The sequence below is a fragment of the Purpureocillium takamizusanense genome, chromosome 3, assembly GCF_022605165.1.
Source record: "Purpureocillium takamizusanense chromosome 3, complete sequence".
Taxonomy (NCBI): Eukaryota; Fungi; Ascomycota; class Sordariomycetes; order Hypocreales; family Ophiocordycipitaceae; genus Purpureocillium; species Purpureocillium takamizusanense.
Window position 1 is genome coordinate 1,177,428 of NC_063070.1, and position 16,356 is coordinate 1,193,783.

The window sequence follows — 16,356 nt, forward strand, 5'->3', positions numbered from 1 at the left end:
AGCCATGGCATCACGTGTACATTCAGATACCGCATCAATCTGCATCACTGTCCGCGTCTCTACGGTATCGTGACGCATGCAAACGTGCCTGGGTCTGCGCTGCTTGGGTTTGGCATAATTTGGCAATGGGCGCGTGTACATTCAGACACTGCGTCAGTCTGCACCATTTCACTGTCCCCGTAGTGTCCATGCAAACATGCCTGGGTCTGCGCTGACCGGGTCTGGAGCTGGTCTGGCTGCGTCATGTCATGGGCACGTGTACGTTCCGATACTGCATGAATCTGCTCACTTCAGTCCCACGTGTCTACGGCATCGTGCCGACGCATGCAAACGTGCGTGGGTTTGCGCTGCTTGGGTTTGGCATACTTTGGCATGGGCGCGTGTACATTCAGACACTGCATCAATCTGCATCACTTCACTGGCGTTCACCAAATCGTGCAATCACACGGCAGACGTGCAGATAGTCACATTCATCAAAATGGCCCAGCATCCTTGCATTGCCTATGCTACAACGCCACCCAAGACCCAACTCCCATCCGTCCTCCAGCTTATTGCTTGTCAAAGACGTAGGTGAGGTGGCACCGGCCGCAGTACTGGCGGTCGGGCATCGAGGCCATGAAGACACCGGCGCCGCACTGGACAACGTCAGCTTGTGAAATTTCAGGGCATCGGGACGGGCTCACGGTATCGCTCGGGCACTCGCGGCGCAGGCGCTCAATGTTGCCGTCCTTGTCGACCTTGTAGTACTTGAGGACGGCCAGCTTGGTCTTCTTGCGCTTGTGCTTGATCTTCTTGGGCGTGGTGTAGACCTTCTTCTTGCGCTTCTTGCCGCCGCCGCGCAGGCGCAGCACCAGGTGGAGGGTGCTCTCCTTCTGGATGTTGTAGTCGCTCAGGGTGCGGCCATCCTCGAGCTGCTTGCCGGCGAAGATGAGGCGCTGCTGGTCCGGGGGGATGCCCTCCTTGTCCTGGATCTTGGACTTGACGTTGTCGATGGTATCGGACGACTCCACCTCGAGGGTGATGGTCTTGCCCGTGAGGGTCTTTACGAAAATCTGCATCTTGCCTGCGCGGTGTTAGAATCAAGGCAACGGCGCCGGGTCATGGCAGACGAGGTCATGGCAGACGACGTCGTGGAAAAATCGCATCTTCAGACATACCTCGACAATAGACTATTGCCGTCCTAAGCAATCCTCAGATGTTGCGGGTGGTGAGAGAGGCTTCGGCCTTGGTGGCGGGCGGCCTAGAAATTTCGCCTTCTCTCGGGCGGGTCCACGTGACCTAGGGTTCCGCGTCGGCCCTGCCCTGTCGAAATTCGCGTGCCGTGGGGCGCCCGCGAGCCAACGAGCGCGCTCCGCCGGCCTCCACACGCTGCCTCTTTTTCAGCGTCAATCGTCGCAGCCCCTCGACCTTTTTTCCCCCGACGTGCCTCGCATCGACAACGCAACAGACACCGCCAAAATGGTCAAGAAGAGAAAGAACAAGTACGTGCCCGATCCCGCAACCCGCGTGCACCAGCGCTGACATGTCCCAGCGGCCGCAACAAGAAGGGCCGCGGCCACGTCAAGCCCATCCGCTGCAGCAACTGCTCGCGATGCACGCCCAAGGACAAGGCCATCAAGCGCTTCACCATCCGCAACATGGTCGAGTCTGCTGCCATTCGTACGTCCCCCTTCTGTCTGTCGATGCCGACCCTGCTGACCACCGCCCAGGTGACATCTCGGATGCCTCCGTCTTCTCGGAGTACACCGTCCCCAAGATGTACCTGAAGCTGCAGTACTGCGTCTCTTGCGCCATCCACGGCAAGATTGTCCGGTACGTTGTCCCCCGCGACAACTGCGCCCCCGGCGCATGTGCTTCAGATGAGCCTTGGTCGTGCCATGGACGCCCCCATGCCACAATCTCGATCGTCGAAGCGGTACGTCCCCAGGACCGTGTGCTGACCGGGATGCAGTGTCCGCTCGCGCGTCGGCCGCCGCAACCGCGCGCCCCCGCCCCGCGTCCGCTACAACAAGGACGGCAAGAAGATTACGCCCACGGTGGCCAAGGCCTAGGGGGATGGAGTTGGGGTCTCGCAGGGATAGACATGAACAATCATGACGAATCATTCAGGGACTTGGTCTGCCACGCTGTGTTGTGATTGTGTGATGCATGTTGCTATGTTCTTGCCGTGCGCACGCCGGCCGTGCCATTTCGTAATCGACGCTGCTCCGCCTTGCACGCAGCCGACAGTAGAGCGCGACGCACCCGACGGCACCGCTTCATCGGGCGTCGCGCACAGGCTCAGTTCGGCGACTCCGTCCTTCAACGCCTGTGCAGAGCATCGCCGTGCACGCGCGGCGCCCTCTGGCCCGGCGTCGAGGACGCACCAAGCATTACGGCATGCAAACTGAACGCCAGATGGCACGCCCGGCAATCACGCAACAATCGGCGACGAAAACGATGCACAGGCGACGCCGCGCCGACAGGTATAAACAAGCTGGCCCCATCGGCCCTTGGACTCATTCGACTGCTCCCGCCCTTGTATCTCATGTCGCTGCTCAGTACAGAAACACCCTTCCATCCATCGCCATGCCCAAGTATTACATCGCCGTCCAGGTCAAAAAAGAGTTTGCCGACCGCCACGCCGGGGACCCCAACTACATCCGGCACCTCATGCAGGACATCTGGTGGCACGGCCATCACGCCATGAAGGGCATCGAGGACAAGGGCAACGGCCTGTGGTGGATCGCCTACGACGACCTGGAGACGGCGCGCCGCGACTTTGACACCAAGTCGCGCTACACGTCGCGCACGAGATTCGTGCACGACTTTGAGCAGTACGTGCGGGGCTCGCTCCCCTGACACCGAACGACGACGTCGCTAACGAGCACAGTGCCGAGATTGTCAACGAGTCCGGCGCGGTCGTGGAGGCGCTCCAGCTGCCCGTGTAGGCCTCACGGCTGTGGACGACGCGGCGGTGTACAACCCTTTCCTTGGCCTAGCTAGACACGTCGATGCTCAAACGCACGTCATTTATACATGTTCATTATCATCCCGCGTAACGCATCACCTCAGCGCCAACGTCGTCGTCTGCCCGGGGCCCGGTTGGCGCGGCGGCGGGCGGGGGCGCTCGATAAAGTCGCGGTTCTCCATGGTGACGCTCTTGGTCATGTGGTTGACCTTGTAGACGCCGACGAGGCGCGCGGCGAGCTCAAACATGTTGTTGCGGAGCGAGATGACGATGAACTGGGCGTTTTTGGTGCGCTCCTTGATGTAGTTGGCGACAATCGAGACCTGGGCTTGTCAGCGGGGGCGCACGCACATCAAGAGCGACAGACAATGGGGCGCGGACTCACGTTTCGAAAGTCGAGGGCCGCGTCAATCTCGTCCATGACGTACAGCGGCGTCGGCTTGTAGTGGTGCAGGGCAAAGACGAGCGCGAGGCTGCTCAGCGTCTTCTCGCCGCCCGACAGGTTGCCAATGTTCTTCCAGCTCTTCTTGGGCGGCATGACGCTGAAGAGGATGCCCTCGCTAAAGGGGTCGAGGCTGTCGACGAGCTCGAGCTCGGCGTTGCCGCCCATGGTGATCATCTGGTACATTTCCTTGAGGCGCAGCGAGATGGCGCTGAAGCCGTCCATGAAGCCCTCGAGCCGCAGCCGCCGCAGGTCGTCGCACCGCTTCTTGGCCGCGTCGCGCTGCGCAATGGCCGACTGCAGGTCCGACGACCGCGCCGCGTGCTCCTCGACCCGGCGCCGGTACTCGGCCAGCACGCCCAGGTCCACGCTGACGTTTTGCGTCTTTTCCTCGAGCGCCGCAATCTCGCCCTTGAGCGCCTCCTTGCTCATGTCGGCGAGCTCGTCGGGCGTGTACCTGGGGAGTTCCTGGGGGGCGTCGCCGTCTGCCTCGTCACCTGCCTCGCCCTCTGCCTCTTCCTCTGCCTCGCCCTCTACCTCCCCCTGCGGCCCATCCGACGCGTCGGCCATTTCCACGTCTTCCTCTACGTCCTCCGCGTCCTCCGCGTCCTCCGCGTCCTCGTCGCTCGGCGTCTCCCGCTTCGTCTCCGTCGTCTTCCGCTTCGGCTCCGTCGGCTTCCCCCCCAAGTCTTGGACGTTCTGCAGGACCAGCTTCGACAGCTTGTCGTCCCAGTAGCGCAGCCGCTTCGTGTTCTCGGCCAGCGCCTTTTGGTTCTCCTCGAGCTTGTTGCGCATCTCAATCTCGACGGCGCGGCTCTCGTTGAGCTCCGCCGCCTTGTCGTCGAGCTCCTTCTTGAACGCGACGAGCTCCTTTTTCTTGGCCGCGAGCCCCTCCTCGGCCTCGCGCACGCGCGCCTGCAGCGCCTCGGCCTTTTCGCCCTGGTTGCTAATGTCGTCCTCGAGGCGCTCGAGGTCGCGGGCGGCCGCGTCGCGCTCCTTTGCGGCCTTGGCCAGGTCCTTGGCGAGCTTGACCTTTTGCTTCTCCGCCTTGGCCCTCCGCACCTCGGCGTTGGACACCTCCTCGTTGTGCGTCGAAATCTCCTCCTTGAGCGCGTCCACCTTGGACCGCTGCGCCCGCAGCCGCTCGCCGCCGGCCTCCATGATCTTGTCCTGCAGGCGCTGGATCTCCTCCTCGACGCTGGCCGTCTCGCCGCGGATGTCGTCAATCTCGGCGTTGAGCCTGGCAATCTCCTCCTGCAGCGCCGAGAGGCGGCGGTCGTCCGACGCCGAGGGCTGGTGCGCCTTGCTGACCTCGCCGATGCGCCGCTCGACGTCGGCCTGGTTGCGCGCGGCGCTCTCCATCTCGAGGCTCAGCTTCTGCATCTTGGTCTCGAGCTGGGGGATCTGGACCCTGAGCTCCTTGAGCTTGCCCTCGCACTCGCGCTGGTACTCTTGGAACTCCTGGAACTTGGCCTCCCACGTGTCGCGGTCCTCCTCGAGCTTGGCCACGTGCTCCTTGGTGGTGTCGGCGACGAGCTTGGCCGACATGAGGCCCTTTTTCACGGTGGTGCCGCCGCCCGACATGGTGCCCGACTTGTCGATGAGCTCGCCGGCGAGGGTGACGACGCGCCACCGCCGGGCGCCGTAGGCGATGCGGTTCGCCTGCGCCAGGTCCGCGGCGACGAGCGTGTCCTGCATGGCGTGGTAAAACGCCGGGCGGAACTTGTCGGCGGCCGTGACCAGGTCGAACAGGCGCGGCGCGTCCTCGGGCGTCTGTATCGGCGCCAGGTCGCGCGCGCGCAGCTTGTCGAGGCAGATAAAGTTGCCGCGGCCGAGGTTGTTCTTGCGCAGGTACTCGATGCACTGCTGGCCGGCGTCGACCGTCTCGGTGACAAAGTTGTCGAGGGCGGCGCAGGCCGTCGACACGGCCACGTCGTACTTGGGGTCGATGGTGCCGAGGTTGCCGAGGCGGCCGTGGAAGCCGTCGATGCGGCCCGACTCGCGCATGCGCATGAGGGCCGTCAGGACGTTGCCGCGCGTCTGCGTGCTGGCGAGGCTCGAGCGCGCCTCGTCGGCCTTTTGCCGGGCGTTTGAGATTTTGGACCGGAACTTGGGCTCCTGCCCGGCGAGCACGGCCAGCTCCTCGTCCATCTTGGCGGCCTCGTCGACGAGCGCCTGCCTCTCGGCCTCGCACGCCTTGAGCTCCTTGGCCTTGGCGGCCTTGGCCTGCTCGATGGCGGCGACCTTGGCCCGCAGCTCCTCGAGCGCGACGGCGCCGGCGTTTGCCTTTTCGCGGAGGATGCCCGTCTCGCTCTCGGCGACGGCAATGGCCGACTGCTTCTGGTTGATCTTCTCGACCCACGGCTCGAGCGAGCGCTGCTTGGCCGCGATCTGGTCGGAAAAGGCCTGCGTCTTGCCCTTGAGGCCGTCGCGGATCCGGGCCAGCTCGGCCTCCTCGGCGCGGACCTGCTCCTCGAGCTCCGCCACCTGCCGCGCGCGCGTCTCCATGTCGCGGGTGCACGCCTCGACCGTCTCGTCGGCGTCGGCCGTCGCGCCCTCGGCGTTGCCAATCGTCCTCTCCAGCTTGCCGCGCTTGTCGTCGAGGAACTTGCGCTTCTCGTCAAACTTGACGCGCTCCTGCTCAAACTTGGCCATGTCCTTGACGAGCGCCTGCGTCTGCTTGTCCCGGGCCTCAAACTCCTTGCTGCCCTTGGCGTACTGCGCCTCGAGGTCCCGGATGACCTGCTCGCTGCCGTGGTGCTTCTCGAGCTCCTCGTCGAGCTGCGCCTGCATCTGGTTGATGGCCTCCTGCGTCACGGCCACGTTGCCGCTGCACTCGTGGATGAAGAGCTGGTACAGCGCCGACTGCTTCATGGCCAGCTCGTTCTCGTCGCGCACGTACGCCAGCGCCTTTTCCTTTTTGTCCTCGAGGCTGTGCTTTTCCTTTTCCACGTGCTGCACGCGGCCGCTCTTTTCCACGCACACGTCGTTGAGCGTCTCCACCTCGGCCGCCGCCTCCTCGATCGGCGTCTTGTACTTGGACGTGCCAATAATGTCCTCGAGGTACTCGAGCAGCCCGTCCTCGTGCTCGTTGCCGGCCTTGGCCTTCATCTGCGCAATCGACTCCACCTCGCCCTGCAGGATCAGGAACCGCTTGTGGTCCAGGTCCACGCCGCGCTCGCGCAGCAGCGTCGTGACCGTCGTGAAGTTGGACTCCTTGGCGTTGATGTAGTACTTGCTCGAGTTGTTGCGGAACGCCTTGCGGGATATGACGAGCGCCGAGTCGGGGACGACCTCGTGGCCGCCGCCGGGCTGCGCCAGTTAGCACGATGCACGGACACGGCAGATGCATGACAGGTGATGCATGACAGGAGATGCATGACAGGGCAGATGCAGGACGTACCAGGTCAATCACTTCTTGAAAGTGCACTTCGACCTCGCAAAACTCGAGGTTCGGGTGCTGCGCCGAGTTGTGGATGAGCGCGGAAATCTTGCCCTGCCGCATCTTGCTCGCGCGGAAGCCAAACACAAACAGCAGCGAGTCGATGACGTTGGACTTGCCGGAGCCGTTGGGCCCGACGACGGACGAAAAGGACGCGTGGAACGGGCCGACCTCTTGGCGGCCGGCGTAGCTCTTGAAGTTGTTGAGGATCAGGTACGTGAGCACGATGCGCGACTTGGGCGTCGTGTCCTCGACCATCGGGATCGTGATTGTCCGCTGCTTGAGCACAATGTCCAGCGGCTTGTCCATCACGTCCGGCGGCTTGTCCGCGACGTCCGACTTGAGCGGCCTGATGGTGTCGTCGGGGTTCTGCGTGTTGACGCTGGAGGCGGTGATGTCGGCCAGGGGCGAGCCGTGCATCGTGACGTCGGGCGACGCGGGGGCCTTGGGCGTCGGCGGCACGTCGAGCGTCGTCGCCGTCGACGCCCGAGACGCCGTGCTCTGGCGCTTGCGCGGGGGGGGCTTCTTTTCGGGGTCGCCCTGCTGCAGCTGTGTCTGGTCCGCATCCCAAACCTCGCTGGGTTCCGTGGCCGCGGCCGCAGCCGGAGCCGCAGCAGGAGCCGGCATGGATGTCTTCATTGGCCGTCCGCGCGGGCGCGGTGCCGCGGCGGGAGCGATGGAGCGCCGACTCCTCGTCTGCCGCCTCGGGCTCTTGCTGGGCTCTGGGGTAAAGTCCTCCTCGTCGTCGAGCGGCGTCTTGGTGGTGTTGGCGAGGTCGTCCGAGTCGTCCGAGTCGACAATGGCGGTGCGCCTCGACGCGGCGCGTCGCGAGGGCCGCGGGGGTGTCGCCGACATGGCGGCAGTTGATGGGATGAGTGCGATGGTGTGTACGGTCGATTCTCGAATGAGTGCAGTGATGGGTGTGGTCGGAGAGTGCAAATGACGGCTGCGCACGATGGCTGCGCTGCGAGATGCGCGTTGATTGCCTGCGCTCGCGTCGCCGGGGCGTTGGTGTTTGGAAATGCCCCAAACCGTCGTGTGTAAACAAGCCCCGCTGCGTAGCGCCCGCCCACGTGACAGCGCGACACCTGTACTTTGTACTTTGTACCTCGGACTTCGTACCGTGACCCAATCTCGAACCGTCAAGCTCATCTGCGCCATGCTCGACTACACCCGGTTCCAGGACGTCTTCCCGGCGGACCTGCAGATTCCGTACGACCGCAGGCTGCAGCACGAGATCGACGACCGTCGCAAGAGCCTCGATGGGACGCTCTTCATCGACCGCGTCATGAAGGCGCTCGGCATCGCCAAAGGTGCGCCCGACGTTTGACGTGGTCGCGCCCCTCTGACTCGACGCAGCCAAAACGTACCCTCCCAAGTCCGAGAGCGCCCTGCGGCAGGTGCACCAGCAAATCTGCGACGCCGGCATGTCGATGCACCACAAGCAGTCGCTGCTGTACTACATCCTGCTCGACTTTGACGGCGCGAGCGGCCGCGACGCCGTGTCCGAGGCGTTTGCCATGGGCACGGGCATGCCCGGCACGTACCAGGTCTTTATGAAGGGCCTGTGGTACATGGACCGGCAAGACTACCAGGTACGCCCGCCGCCGCCGCCGCCCGCGGAGCAGGAGACGAGCTGACGTCGGACCGGGGGGAGCAGCGCGCGCTGGAATACGTGGCGCACCCGTCGCTGACGCCCGACTTTGCCGACGACATCGTGGTCGCCCTCGTCCGCCACGCCGAGGCAAACGACTACAGCCTGGCGCTGGCGTACTACCACACGGTGCGACCGATCCTCAAGACGTCGGAGGCGCTGGAGCTGCTCTTCGACGCCATGGTGCGGACAGACGCGACCGAGGCGCTGCTCTTCTCGCGCACGCACCCGGGGCACACGCGCGAGCAGCTGTTCCGGCGGTGGATGGGCGGCGTGCTCGACGCCGGCAAGGGCGACAAGGCGGCCCACGTGACGCAACTGGCCCTGATGCCGTTTGACGCGACCGAGGAGGCGTGGTTCGAGGAGTACCTGACCCGGGGCGAGGGCCGGAACCTGCGCCGGGCCAAGGACACGCTGCTGATGCGCATGATTGCGTGCGACCGGTTTGCGGACGTGAGCCGGGTCAAGGGCGGCGGCCCGTGGAGCGGCGTGATTGACGGCATCAGGAAGGGGATCGAGGGCCTGGAGTGAGCGCACAGCACGGCGTTGGGGTGTACATAAGCTGGGATAAAGTCTTTCTACTGCCAATTCCACTGCTAAAATGGCGGCGTATGGCATCGATGCTATCGTGTCGTGCACGCTCCCGCTGTAGCCGGATCAAGGACAAAGTGAATCCCAATTCAGCGCGGATGCACAGTAGACTTTGAATGAAGTCATCTTTCTGCTGCCAAAACGGCGGCGTGTGGCATGTCCGTGTCGTGCACGCTCACGCTGTAGCCGCATCAAGTACACAGTGAATCCCCAGCGCGGACATGATCAGTGGGGCTCATGTCGATGGTGGGGTTGGTGTCGATGACTAACACGAGCATAGGTATATAGACTACAATTTCGCTCAAATTATTTGCCTTCGGGCATTTGGTCAATTTGAAACGATGTAAGCACACCGCTCGCCGGACACCGCGCGAGTTCGAATCCTGACCCGTACACAGACAGAGAAGATTAGCATGGCCCCTGCACTAAGGATGACACGCTCAATCAAAGAGAAGCTACCTATTTTTTTGTCTTTTTTTCTTTTTGTAATTTTCTTTCCCGTGATTGTTTTGCTGCGTGTCGTCAATGTGGTGACGCTGTGAGGCTCGTTGACAGGTGGCCGGGTGCACTGTCGCGGCAGCGGGCAAGGTGCAGGCGTTCCACGTCCCTCATTTGGGTGATGGATATGGATTGACAGCTGGACGCCGTGTCACGGTAATGCACGGAAACAACGGCCGAGATCTCCATAAGGACATGTACACGACAGCGATTGAAGAATAATGTGTCACTGCGTGCTTCGAGCTGTGCCACGGTATGCCTTTGACGACTGAGCTGCAATGCTGCGTTCGCGTGTTGGCATCGGCCATAGGGTAGGGCGCTGCTCAACGCTCATCCACATTGTGGGTGATGGGCTGGCAGGTCAAAACTCAATTGCTGGTTCATCACCGCAGTCTCATTCATTCTTCTATGTAGTACGCTATGCTGCAGTATAATCTCCCCTACTGGGCCTTCTTGACCGCGCCGTTGGCCAGGCCGTGGCCGCGGGCAAACGCCGCCGCCGACTCGCGCACGCTCTGGGCCATGAGGAGCAACGGGATGACGATCCAAAAGGCGTTGCAGAGCACAAAGTAGGCCCAGTAGTAGAAGCGCTCGGGGCGCGAGTAGGCGAGGCCGTTGAGCAGCTCGTTGAACCAGCAGATGCAGTAGTAGAGGACGTCGCCGTACAGCTGGCCCAGGCTGACGACGAGCTGCACGGGGTGGCGGAGGGGGCTGCGCGTGAGGACGGCGTAGGCGCAGAAAAAGGACAGCGGGCCCCAGAAGACGGCGGTGACGGTCTCCATGCACACGACGAAGGGGTCCTGCGTCATGTAGCGCGAGTCGGAGAGCGAGTACTCCTTCCACAGCTGGCCGAAGAGGTCCGTCCGGCTGGCCATGTCGAGGAAGTTGTACGCAAAGTAGCCTGGGGTCATTAGTCTACGGGAACCTGGGTGTGACAAGATGGACGTACCCTCGAAGAAGAGGTGGATGCAGCCGCACAGCACAAACCAGAAGGCAATGAGCAGCTCCGTCAGGGGCAGGCCGGGGCGCACGCGCGCGGCGACGAGGGCCGTGGGCACGAAGAGGGCGCCGCACGCGGCCGCGAAGATGGCGACGAGCGTGACGGGGCCGATGGTGTTGGCGACGTAGTTTTTGACGGGCGCGCCGAGCGGGTAGAAGGGGTGGCTGGCCATGGCGGGGGCGTCCATTGCGATGATGAGCCTGGGCGATGTCTTGCTATGCCTTGGTGATGCCTTGGTGATGCCTTGGTGATGGGGGCTCGCTGATGATGCCTCGGCGACGCGAGGCTGGCTCACAGAACTGCGAGATCGTGGGATGGGAAATTTCACATTTTCATCCAGGGGAAAGGGGCCGCTGCGCGGGCAGGCCTGAGGTTGGTTACTAGGCGCGCGGACGTAGCCGTACAGGCCTGACGGCGGGGCTTGGCACTGCCGGCGCGCGACACCGCAGCCTGAGGCGCCTGCAGCTGCACGACAGCACCAACACATATCAACGCTGACAGCCGGGAAGCCTCCATTGAGAACCACATGTCCATGAAAGACGTTCAAACACGCTCACTGAGAATCGACATCCCTTGCCGCCGACAAACGTCGCGTCCCACGGAACGCCGTCCCCGCCTCGGCAAGCCGCGTGTAAACTCGGCGTGCGCCGGCCGCTAACGTGCTGGTACACGGGAACCCGTCCGCTGCCGCTCGTCGGCGTAGTGGAAGCAGCGCGGGGACCAGCACAGCACAGGCCAGCTGCACGCGCAACGCCACGCCAGCGCACTCACCGATACCCCGCGGCAGCTACGTCGTGCTGTTGGAGCGGCTCACCTGGGTCAAAAGCATCACTGGAGTTGCTGGAGTGCTACCGTTGTACACGACCACGCTGGGCGTTCCGAGCGCCCTCTGCAACATGGACGGCACAGGGCACGGGTCCGACAGGATGTGCAGGCCGGCGCCGACATCGCTCTGCGGCCACGGCGAGCGCGACGTGACGGCGACCCTGTAGCCGTTGGCCGCCACCGAGGATGAGGAGGCCGCGAGGAGCCCCCATTGTGTTGGCCAAGCCTGAACGGATGAGATGGAGGGGATGCGGTGATTTGTCGGGCTCGAAAGAAGGCCCTTGAGCTGAGCTGCCAGCGGTGCAGTCATCCATGGCGCGTCCGCGCTGCACGCGGCGACCGACCAATCCAGCGCTGTCCCCATCGCCTGGCGACCAATGTCGATGCCCGTTTGTCATGCTGCGAGACATGAAGCCCCCTCGATGCTGCGTGCGGCAGTGGACGAGACCGAGGTGGCGGGGCATCGGAACTTGGGTGATGGCTGCTGCGGGCATGTTGAAGTGAGGTCGAGCCGACGCGGTGCGTGCTCTGTGCACCACGGCATGGAGGTGCAGAGCCGCCGGCACATGACGTTCTAGAAGCCCCAACGCGCACCAGTGCAGCGCCCGCCAGTCGATTTCACGTGCAGGGTCAACCAACCTCTGCTCTTGGCGGATGGCCGCCATTACGTACTGACGGCAGTGCACGTCACGGCAGAGCGCCCAGACTAGCGGCACCGGCTCTTCTTCTACCGTTCCCTTTGTGCGTATGACGTTGTCACGGCATGGTGGTCGTTGCATCGCGGCCGTACTTCGCAGCCCGGGCGTCTTGTCCCGGCTGGCTGCCCAGCACCGCGACACGGGGCAGGCCCCAGGCCTCCATGCCCACCGCACGTTGGGGACCTCCGCCTCCGCCTCCGCCTCGCCTTGGTTCTCCAAGCAAAGCGGCTGTCTGTGGGAAACTCTGTGGGAAACCGGGGGAGCGGAACCTCGCCACCGCGTAAATTCTCCTCGTCGCGCCCCAGAGGCACAAGTTCTCCGCCGTAGCATCCATTGCCCGCCCGCCGCAGGGCCAAGCCCGCTTATCACATCCTGAGGGTGCTCGACATGTTCGGTAGGCTGGTCGCTCGCGCGTGGGGGCCGCGCATTTGCGGCTGCCGTTCGCTGGGCCACGGCACTGCAGGCCCCGCCGGAGCGTGGGATGACGGGTCGGCGGTGGAGTGTGGGCGCTGGCGAGAACCCGCGCTAGGGCAACCACAGCCGCCCGTGTCTGGTCGAACAGGCTTGGGGCCGGACCTGGGGCTAGACTCGTCTGGGGCACCCGCCCCATACGCAAAGAAAGAAGAAAAAAAAAACACAAATCAGGGGAAAATATGACACGGCCGACTTGATTACGGTCACCTCGGTCAACCTGGGCGTGGGCGTGACTGTGCCCCAGCAGACGACGAGGGCAGAAAAGTATGCACGTCATGCGGCAGCCAAGCCGGGGCCAGTGCCGCGCCAACCTGCGCCAGCGCCAGACACCAGCGCTGGGCTGGGCTGGGCTGGGCTGGACTGGACTGGTGACGCTCGTGTCTGAAACCCACCCGCCTGGGCCGATGAAAACGTTACAGCCGCTGGTGCGAGTCGTCAGGCGATCGATGCTGCCCTTACCTCACCTTGGCGGCAGCAGGACGCCCGTTCTGCCTCGCTCATACGAGTCCTGTGCCGACCAGATGCGCGGTGAGACGATTGGCTGCAGGGCGGCGTGCATCTCCGCGGGTGTCATGCTGGATGTTGTCCACGAACAAACGAGACACCTCGTGCGCTTTGTACGTTCCAAGTGGTGCGACAGGCCGGGCATGGGCTCGGTTCGAAAATGTGTGTTTTCGAGGTCCAACGGTGGCGCTCCTGTCTAAATCTATAGTGTACTTCGTAGCATGCGTGCGCGTCTGTTACCGCCGCAGCTCCCGCTGCAGGCACCGCGCGCCGTCCACCGCCGGCTGCCCGACAGTCTCGACGCGCGCGAAATGCCGCCCGGCCAGCGCGTCCACCAGGCGGCCTCTGTAGTCGTCGTCCTGCAGCAGCCCGCCCGCGAGCACGAGGCCGCACCGCCGCCCCTCGTGCGCCTGCGCCTGTCCGTCCACCAGCGCCGCCACCAGCTCCGCGAGGCTCGCCGTGCCGGCCTCGACAACGGCCCGCGCCTCGGCGTCGCCCGCCCGCGCCAGGTCCAGCACCACGCGCGCCGCCGACGCGATGCGCTTGGTCGCGCCCTGCGCTGCGGCGGTGTCGTCGGGGCCCGACGGCTGGTGCGGCATCAGCACAGCGCTGAGCAGGTCCCGGGGGTGCTGCGCGTCAAAGTGCGCCGACACGGCGCCGGCCAGCGGCGAGAGCGGCGCGTCGCTGCCCCCTGCAGCACCGTGTGCCGGCCGCAGGTCCGCCTGGTGCAGCGCCCGCCGCAGAGCCTCGCGCCCCAGGCCGTAGCCGCCGCCGTCGTCGCCCAGCAGGGGGCCCCACCCGCCGGCGCGCCCGCACCGGACGAAGCCCCCGCCGTCGGACGCCCGCGCGTAGCTCATGGCCACGGAGCCCGTGCCGGCGACGACCACGACGGCCGCGTCGAGGCTCGGGTCCTCGGCGACGGCCGCGGGCAGCAGGTCGATGTCGGCCGTGACCCGGAGGCCCTCGCCGACGCGCAGCCTGAGCAGCTCCGCCAACGCCGCGTCGATGAGCGGCGACAGCGCCGGGCGCTCGTAGCCCGCCATGCCGACCCAGGCGGCGGCGAAGCTCACGGCCTGGAACTGCCGCCCGCGCGTGGCCTCGCACTTGTCCGTCGCCTCCTGGATGGCCGTGGCCATGACCGCCATGGCCGCGTCGATACCGATAGTGGAGCTGCATGTGTCAGTCAGCAGTGGATCTTCCCATCGTCCGACGCGGGCATCACGTACACGTTGCACGGGCCTGCGGCGCCGCACGCGGCCGTCCCGTCCGGCCCCATGATGACGGCCCGGCAGCTGGAGCCGCCGGCGTCGACGCACAGGACGAGGCCCTCGTCGCGGTGCGCCTCCTCGACGGCCTGCCTCTGCGCCTCCTCAAACACGCGGGCCAGCACGCCGTTGCTGCGCTCCAGGCGCGCCTCGGCGTCGGCGACGGACACGCCCAGCACGATGGTGACGGCGGCGAGCTTGACGCTGCCGTGGCAGGCGGCCAGCACGGCGTCGAGCTCCTCATCGGTCTGCGTGCACGCGGCGCCGCCAATGAGCCGGAGCATGTTCTTGGCGCGCTGCCTTAGCTTGATGTTGGTGGCCTTGAGGTCGATCATCTGGGCGCAACCAAGATTGTCAGCCGTGGCGCATCTCGGTCTGCCCGATTGGGGGCCACCACCCTGGAACGACCTCGGCTTACCAAATTGCCATAGGTCTTGCCCAGCTTAATCATGATGCCGGTGCTCATCATGTTGAGGACCAGCTTGGTGGCGGTGCCGGCCTTCATGCGGGTGCTGCCGGTGACCGACTCGGGCCCGGTGACGGCGGCAATGACATGGTCGGCGTTGCCCTCGTCCTCGACGGCCGACGGCCGGACGCAGACGACGGCGACGGTGGCACCGCCGATGCGGCGCACGTGCTCGAGGCCGCCGAGGACGTAGGGCGTGCGGCCGGACGAGGCGACGCCGATGAGCGAGTCGACGGCCGGGTCGAAGCCGTACGGGCGGAGGTCCTCCTCGGCACCAGATCGGCTGTCCTCGGCACCCTCCTTGGCGTTGCGGAGCGCGTAGTCGCCGCCCGCGATGAGGGCGATGAACCTGTCGGCTGGTGCCGAGTAGGTGGGCGGGATTTCCGACGCGTCCAGGACCCCTAGCCTGGAGGAGGAGGTGGTGGTGTCAGCCACGGCTCTACTGCCATGCAATGCAGCCCCTCGGCGTGCATGCCGCACTGGGCAGAACGGAGAGACGAGAGCCAAGGGCAAGGGATGCAGGGCAGTCACGACGGACGAGGGCAGAGCTCACCTCCCGCTGGTGCCGGCGCCAATGTAAAACACCCTGCCGCCGCGGCGCACGCGGTCCGTCAGCACGTCGATGGCGGCGGCGATGGCGGGGACGCAGGGCTCGACGGCCGCGGGCACGCGCGCGTCCTCACGCTGGAGGATGCGGCACAGCTCGAGCGTCGAGACGGTGTCGATGGCCGTGGTGCGCGGGTTCCTCGTCTCGGTCTGGAGGCCGGCGAGCTGGACGACGGGCTGCGAGGGCGACATGGCCGGGGCGGAGATGCGAACGATGCGTACAGTAGGAAGCGTACTTCGTACTTCGTACCTATTCGGGTCAGTCTGACCGGTCGTCGACTGCCTGTAGTGTCCCGTCGACGGCGGATACCCCCAGGCGTGTCTTGCGGCGGCGAAATTGGCACCTGCGGTTCCGGATTCAAACCAAATCAATCAAGCTCTCGACCGGCGCGCGAGCTGTGCGTGTGCGTTCTTCAAGTAGACAGGCCGGCGCTCGACGGCCTGGGCATCCGCATCGTCGCGGCCAGGGATCAGACGGACGATGCACTCCGATGCCGCATCGGCTCCGCGGCGTCGAGTGTCGTCGGGGACCCTTGGCAGCGACCTGCAGCCACTACACCGCGCTAACGCAGCCAGCGCGCCATGTGGCTGCTTTCACCAAAGTTGCCGGCCAGCCTGACGTCTCGCTTCAGCGTCTTCAGCGCCGGCGTCCCGAAACGGTGCAGAATTCCATCAATTGTGTGCGCCCAACGGGGCCCATTCGCCCGTGGCCCGAGAGGGGGACGGTAATCAGCCTCCGCGTCTCCAGCGGGTGTCATCTTTTCGCCGCCTCGCTGTGGGGAGCCCTGGCCTGGAGCCTCTACTTTTAGGCACAGAGGCCCGGGGCTCTTTATCCCGGGGAGCCATGTGGGCGGCAGCAGCCTGCACTTGTCGGCCAACTCGCGCTCGATTTCAATGTTGGCTTTGCAGGTGCTGTGCAAGAGGTTTCATCGTTGATACAA

At 64.8% G+C, this 16,356-nt stretch overlaps 7 protein-coding genes across 8 annotated transcripts; 3 read left to right on the forward strand and 4 right to left on the reverse strand.

Annotated features, from left to right (window-relative positions):
* Positions 1-458: 458 nt before the first annotated feature.
* ubi3 (ubiquitin-40S ribosomal protein S27a) lies at positions 459-1,204 on the reverse strand. 2 transcript variants are annotated; one of them, XM_047992587.1, is made up of 3 exons: positions 1,158-1,204; positions 684-1,063; positions 459-635 (listed from the first exon to the last, which is right to left on the reverse strand). In XM_047992587.1, exons 2-3 carry the CDS (start codon positions 1,056-1,058, stop codon positions 549-551), a joined length of 462 nt encoding a protein of 153 aa, XP_047841043.1. In that variant the 5' UTR covers positions 1,059-1,063; positions 1,158-1,204; the 3' UTR covers positions 459-548. The 2 variants fall into 2 exon arrangements, with proteins under 2 accessions (XP_047841043.1, XP_047841044.1); XM_047992588.1 differs by lacking the exon at positions 1,158-1,204 and having other exon boundaries at positions 459-1,134.
* A 157-nt stretch (positions 1,205-1,361) lies between these two features.
* RPS26A (40S ribosomal protein S26) lies at positions 1,362-2,112 on the forward strand. Its single transcript, XM_047985068.1, has 4 exons — positions 1,362-1,481; positions 1,532-1,659; positions 1,710-1,812; positions 1,952-2,112. Exons 1-4 carry the CDS (start codon positions 1,459-1,461, stop codon positions 2,049-2,051), a joined length of 354 nt encoding a protein of 117 aa, XP_047841045.1. The 5' UTR covers positions 1,362-1,458; the 3' UTR covers positions 2,052-2,112.
* Positions 2,113-2,568: 456 nt separating this feature from the next.
* JDV02_003895 (uncharacterized protein) lies at positions 2,569-2,930 on the forward strand (the record flags this gene model as incomplete). The annotated part of the gene is made up of 2 exons (XM_047985069.1): positions 2,569-2,816; positions 2,873-2,930. The coding sequence occupies 2 exons, from the start codon at positions 2,569-2,571 to the stop codon at positions 2,928-2,930; spliced, it is 306 nt and encodes a 101-aa protein (XP_047841046.1).
* Positions 2,931-7,969: 5,039 nt separating this feature from the next.
* Positions 7,970-9,142, forward strand: JDV02_003896 (uncharacterized protein). The gene is made up of 3 exons (XM_047985070.1): positions 7,970-8,147; positions 8,194-8,429; positions 8,495-9,142. Exons 1-3 carry the CDS (start codon positions 7,994-7,996, stop codon positions 9,017-9,019), a joined length of 915 nt encoding a protein of 304 aa, XP_047841047.1. The 5' UTR covers positions 7,970-7,993; the 3' UTR covers positions 9,020-9,142.
* Positions 9,143-9,955: 813 nt separating this feature from the next.
* Positions 9,956-10,819, reverse strand: JDV02_003897 (Cholestenol Delta-isomerase). Its single transcript, XM_047985071.1, has 2 exons — positions 10,527-10,819; positions 9,956-10,478 (listed from the first exon to the last, which is right to left on the reverse strand). The coding sequence occupies exons 1-2, from the start codon at positions 10,762-10,764 to the stop codon at positions 10,018-10,020; spliced, it is 699 nt and encodes a 232-aa protein (XP_047841048.1). The 5' UTR covers positions 10,765-10,819; the 3' UTR covers positions 9,956-10,017.
* A 545-nt stretch (positions 10,820-11,364) lies between these two features.
* On the reverse strand, positions 11,365-11,712 carry JDV02_003898 (uncharacterized protein; the record flags this gene model as incomplete). The annotated part of the gene is made up of 1 exon (XM_047985072.1): positions 11,365-11,712. One exon carries the CDS (start codon positions 11,710-11,712, stop codon positions 11,365-11,367), a length of 348 nt encoding a protein of 115 aa, XP_047841049.1.
* A 1,470-nt stretch (positions 11,713-13,182) lies between these two features.
* On the reverse strand, positions 13,183-16,193 carry JDV02_003899 (N-acetylmuramic acid 6-phosphate etherase). The gene is made up of 4 exons (XM_047985073.1): positions 15,363-16,193; positions 14,762-15,215; positions 14,305-14,678; positions 13,183-14,248 (listed from the first exon to the last, which is right to left on the reverse strand). The coding sequence occupies exons 1-4, from the start codon at positions 15,605-15,607 to the stop codon at positions 13,315-13,317; spliced, it is 2,007 nt and encodes a 668-aa protein (XP_047841050.1). The 5' UTR covers positions 15,608-16,193; the 3' UTR covers positions 13,183-13,314.
* Positions 16,194-16,356: the final 163 nt, after the last annotated feature.

Excerpts from the sequence above, each read along its gene's own strand:
- ubi3 (XM_047992588.1), bottom strand. The coding sequence starts at position 1,058 with ATGCAGATTTTCGTAAAGACCCTCACGGGCAAGACCATCACCCTCGAG.
- RPS26A (XM_047985068.1), top strand. The coding sequence starts at position 1,459 with ATGGTCAAGAAGAGAAAGAACAA. Across the intron at positions 1,482-1,531 it reads GTCAAGAAGAGAAAGAACAA|CGGCCGCAACAAGAAGGGCC; the intron begins GTACGTGCCCGA and ends GACATGTCCCAG. Across the intron at positions 1,660-1,709 it reads GGTCGAGTCTGCTGCCATTC|GTGACATCTCGGATGCCTCC; the intron begins GTACGTCCCCCT and ends ACCACCGCCCAG.
- JDV02_003896 (XM_047985070.1), top strand. The coding sequence starts at position 7,994 with ATGCTCGACTACACCCGGTTCCAGGACGTCTTCCCGGCGGACCTGCAG. Across the intron at positions 8,148-8,193 it reads GGCGCTCGGCATCGCCAAAG|CCAAAACGTACCCTCCCAAG; the intron begins GTGCGCCCGACG and ends GACTCGACGCAG. Across the intron at positions 8,430-8,494 it reads TGGACCGGCAAGACTACCAG|CGCGCGCTGGAATACGTGGC; the intron begins GTACGCCCGCCG and ends CGGGGGGAGCAG.
- JDV02_003897 (XM_047985071.1), bottom strand. The coding sequence starts at position 10,764 with ATGGACGCCCCCGCCATGGCCAGCCACCCCTTCTACCCGCTCGGCGCG. Across the intron at positions 10,479-10,526 it reads CATCCACCTCTTCTTCGAGG|GCTACTTTGCGTACAACTTC; the intron begins GTACGTCCATCT and ends TAATGACCCCAG.
- JDV02_003899 (XM_047985073.1), bottom strand. The coding sequence starts at position 15,607 with ATGTCGCCCTCGCAGCCCGTCGTCCAGCTCGCCGGCCTCCAGACCGAG. Across the intron at positions 15,216-15,362 it reads GGCGCCGGCACCAGCGGGAG|GCTAGGGGTCCTGGACGCGT; the intron begins GTGAGCTCTGCC and ends CTCCTCCTCCAG. Across the intron at positions 14,249-14,304 it reads GCCGCAGGCCCGTGCAACGT|CTCCACTATCGGTATCGACG; the intron begins GTACGTGATGCC and ends TGACACATGCAG.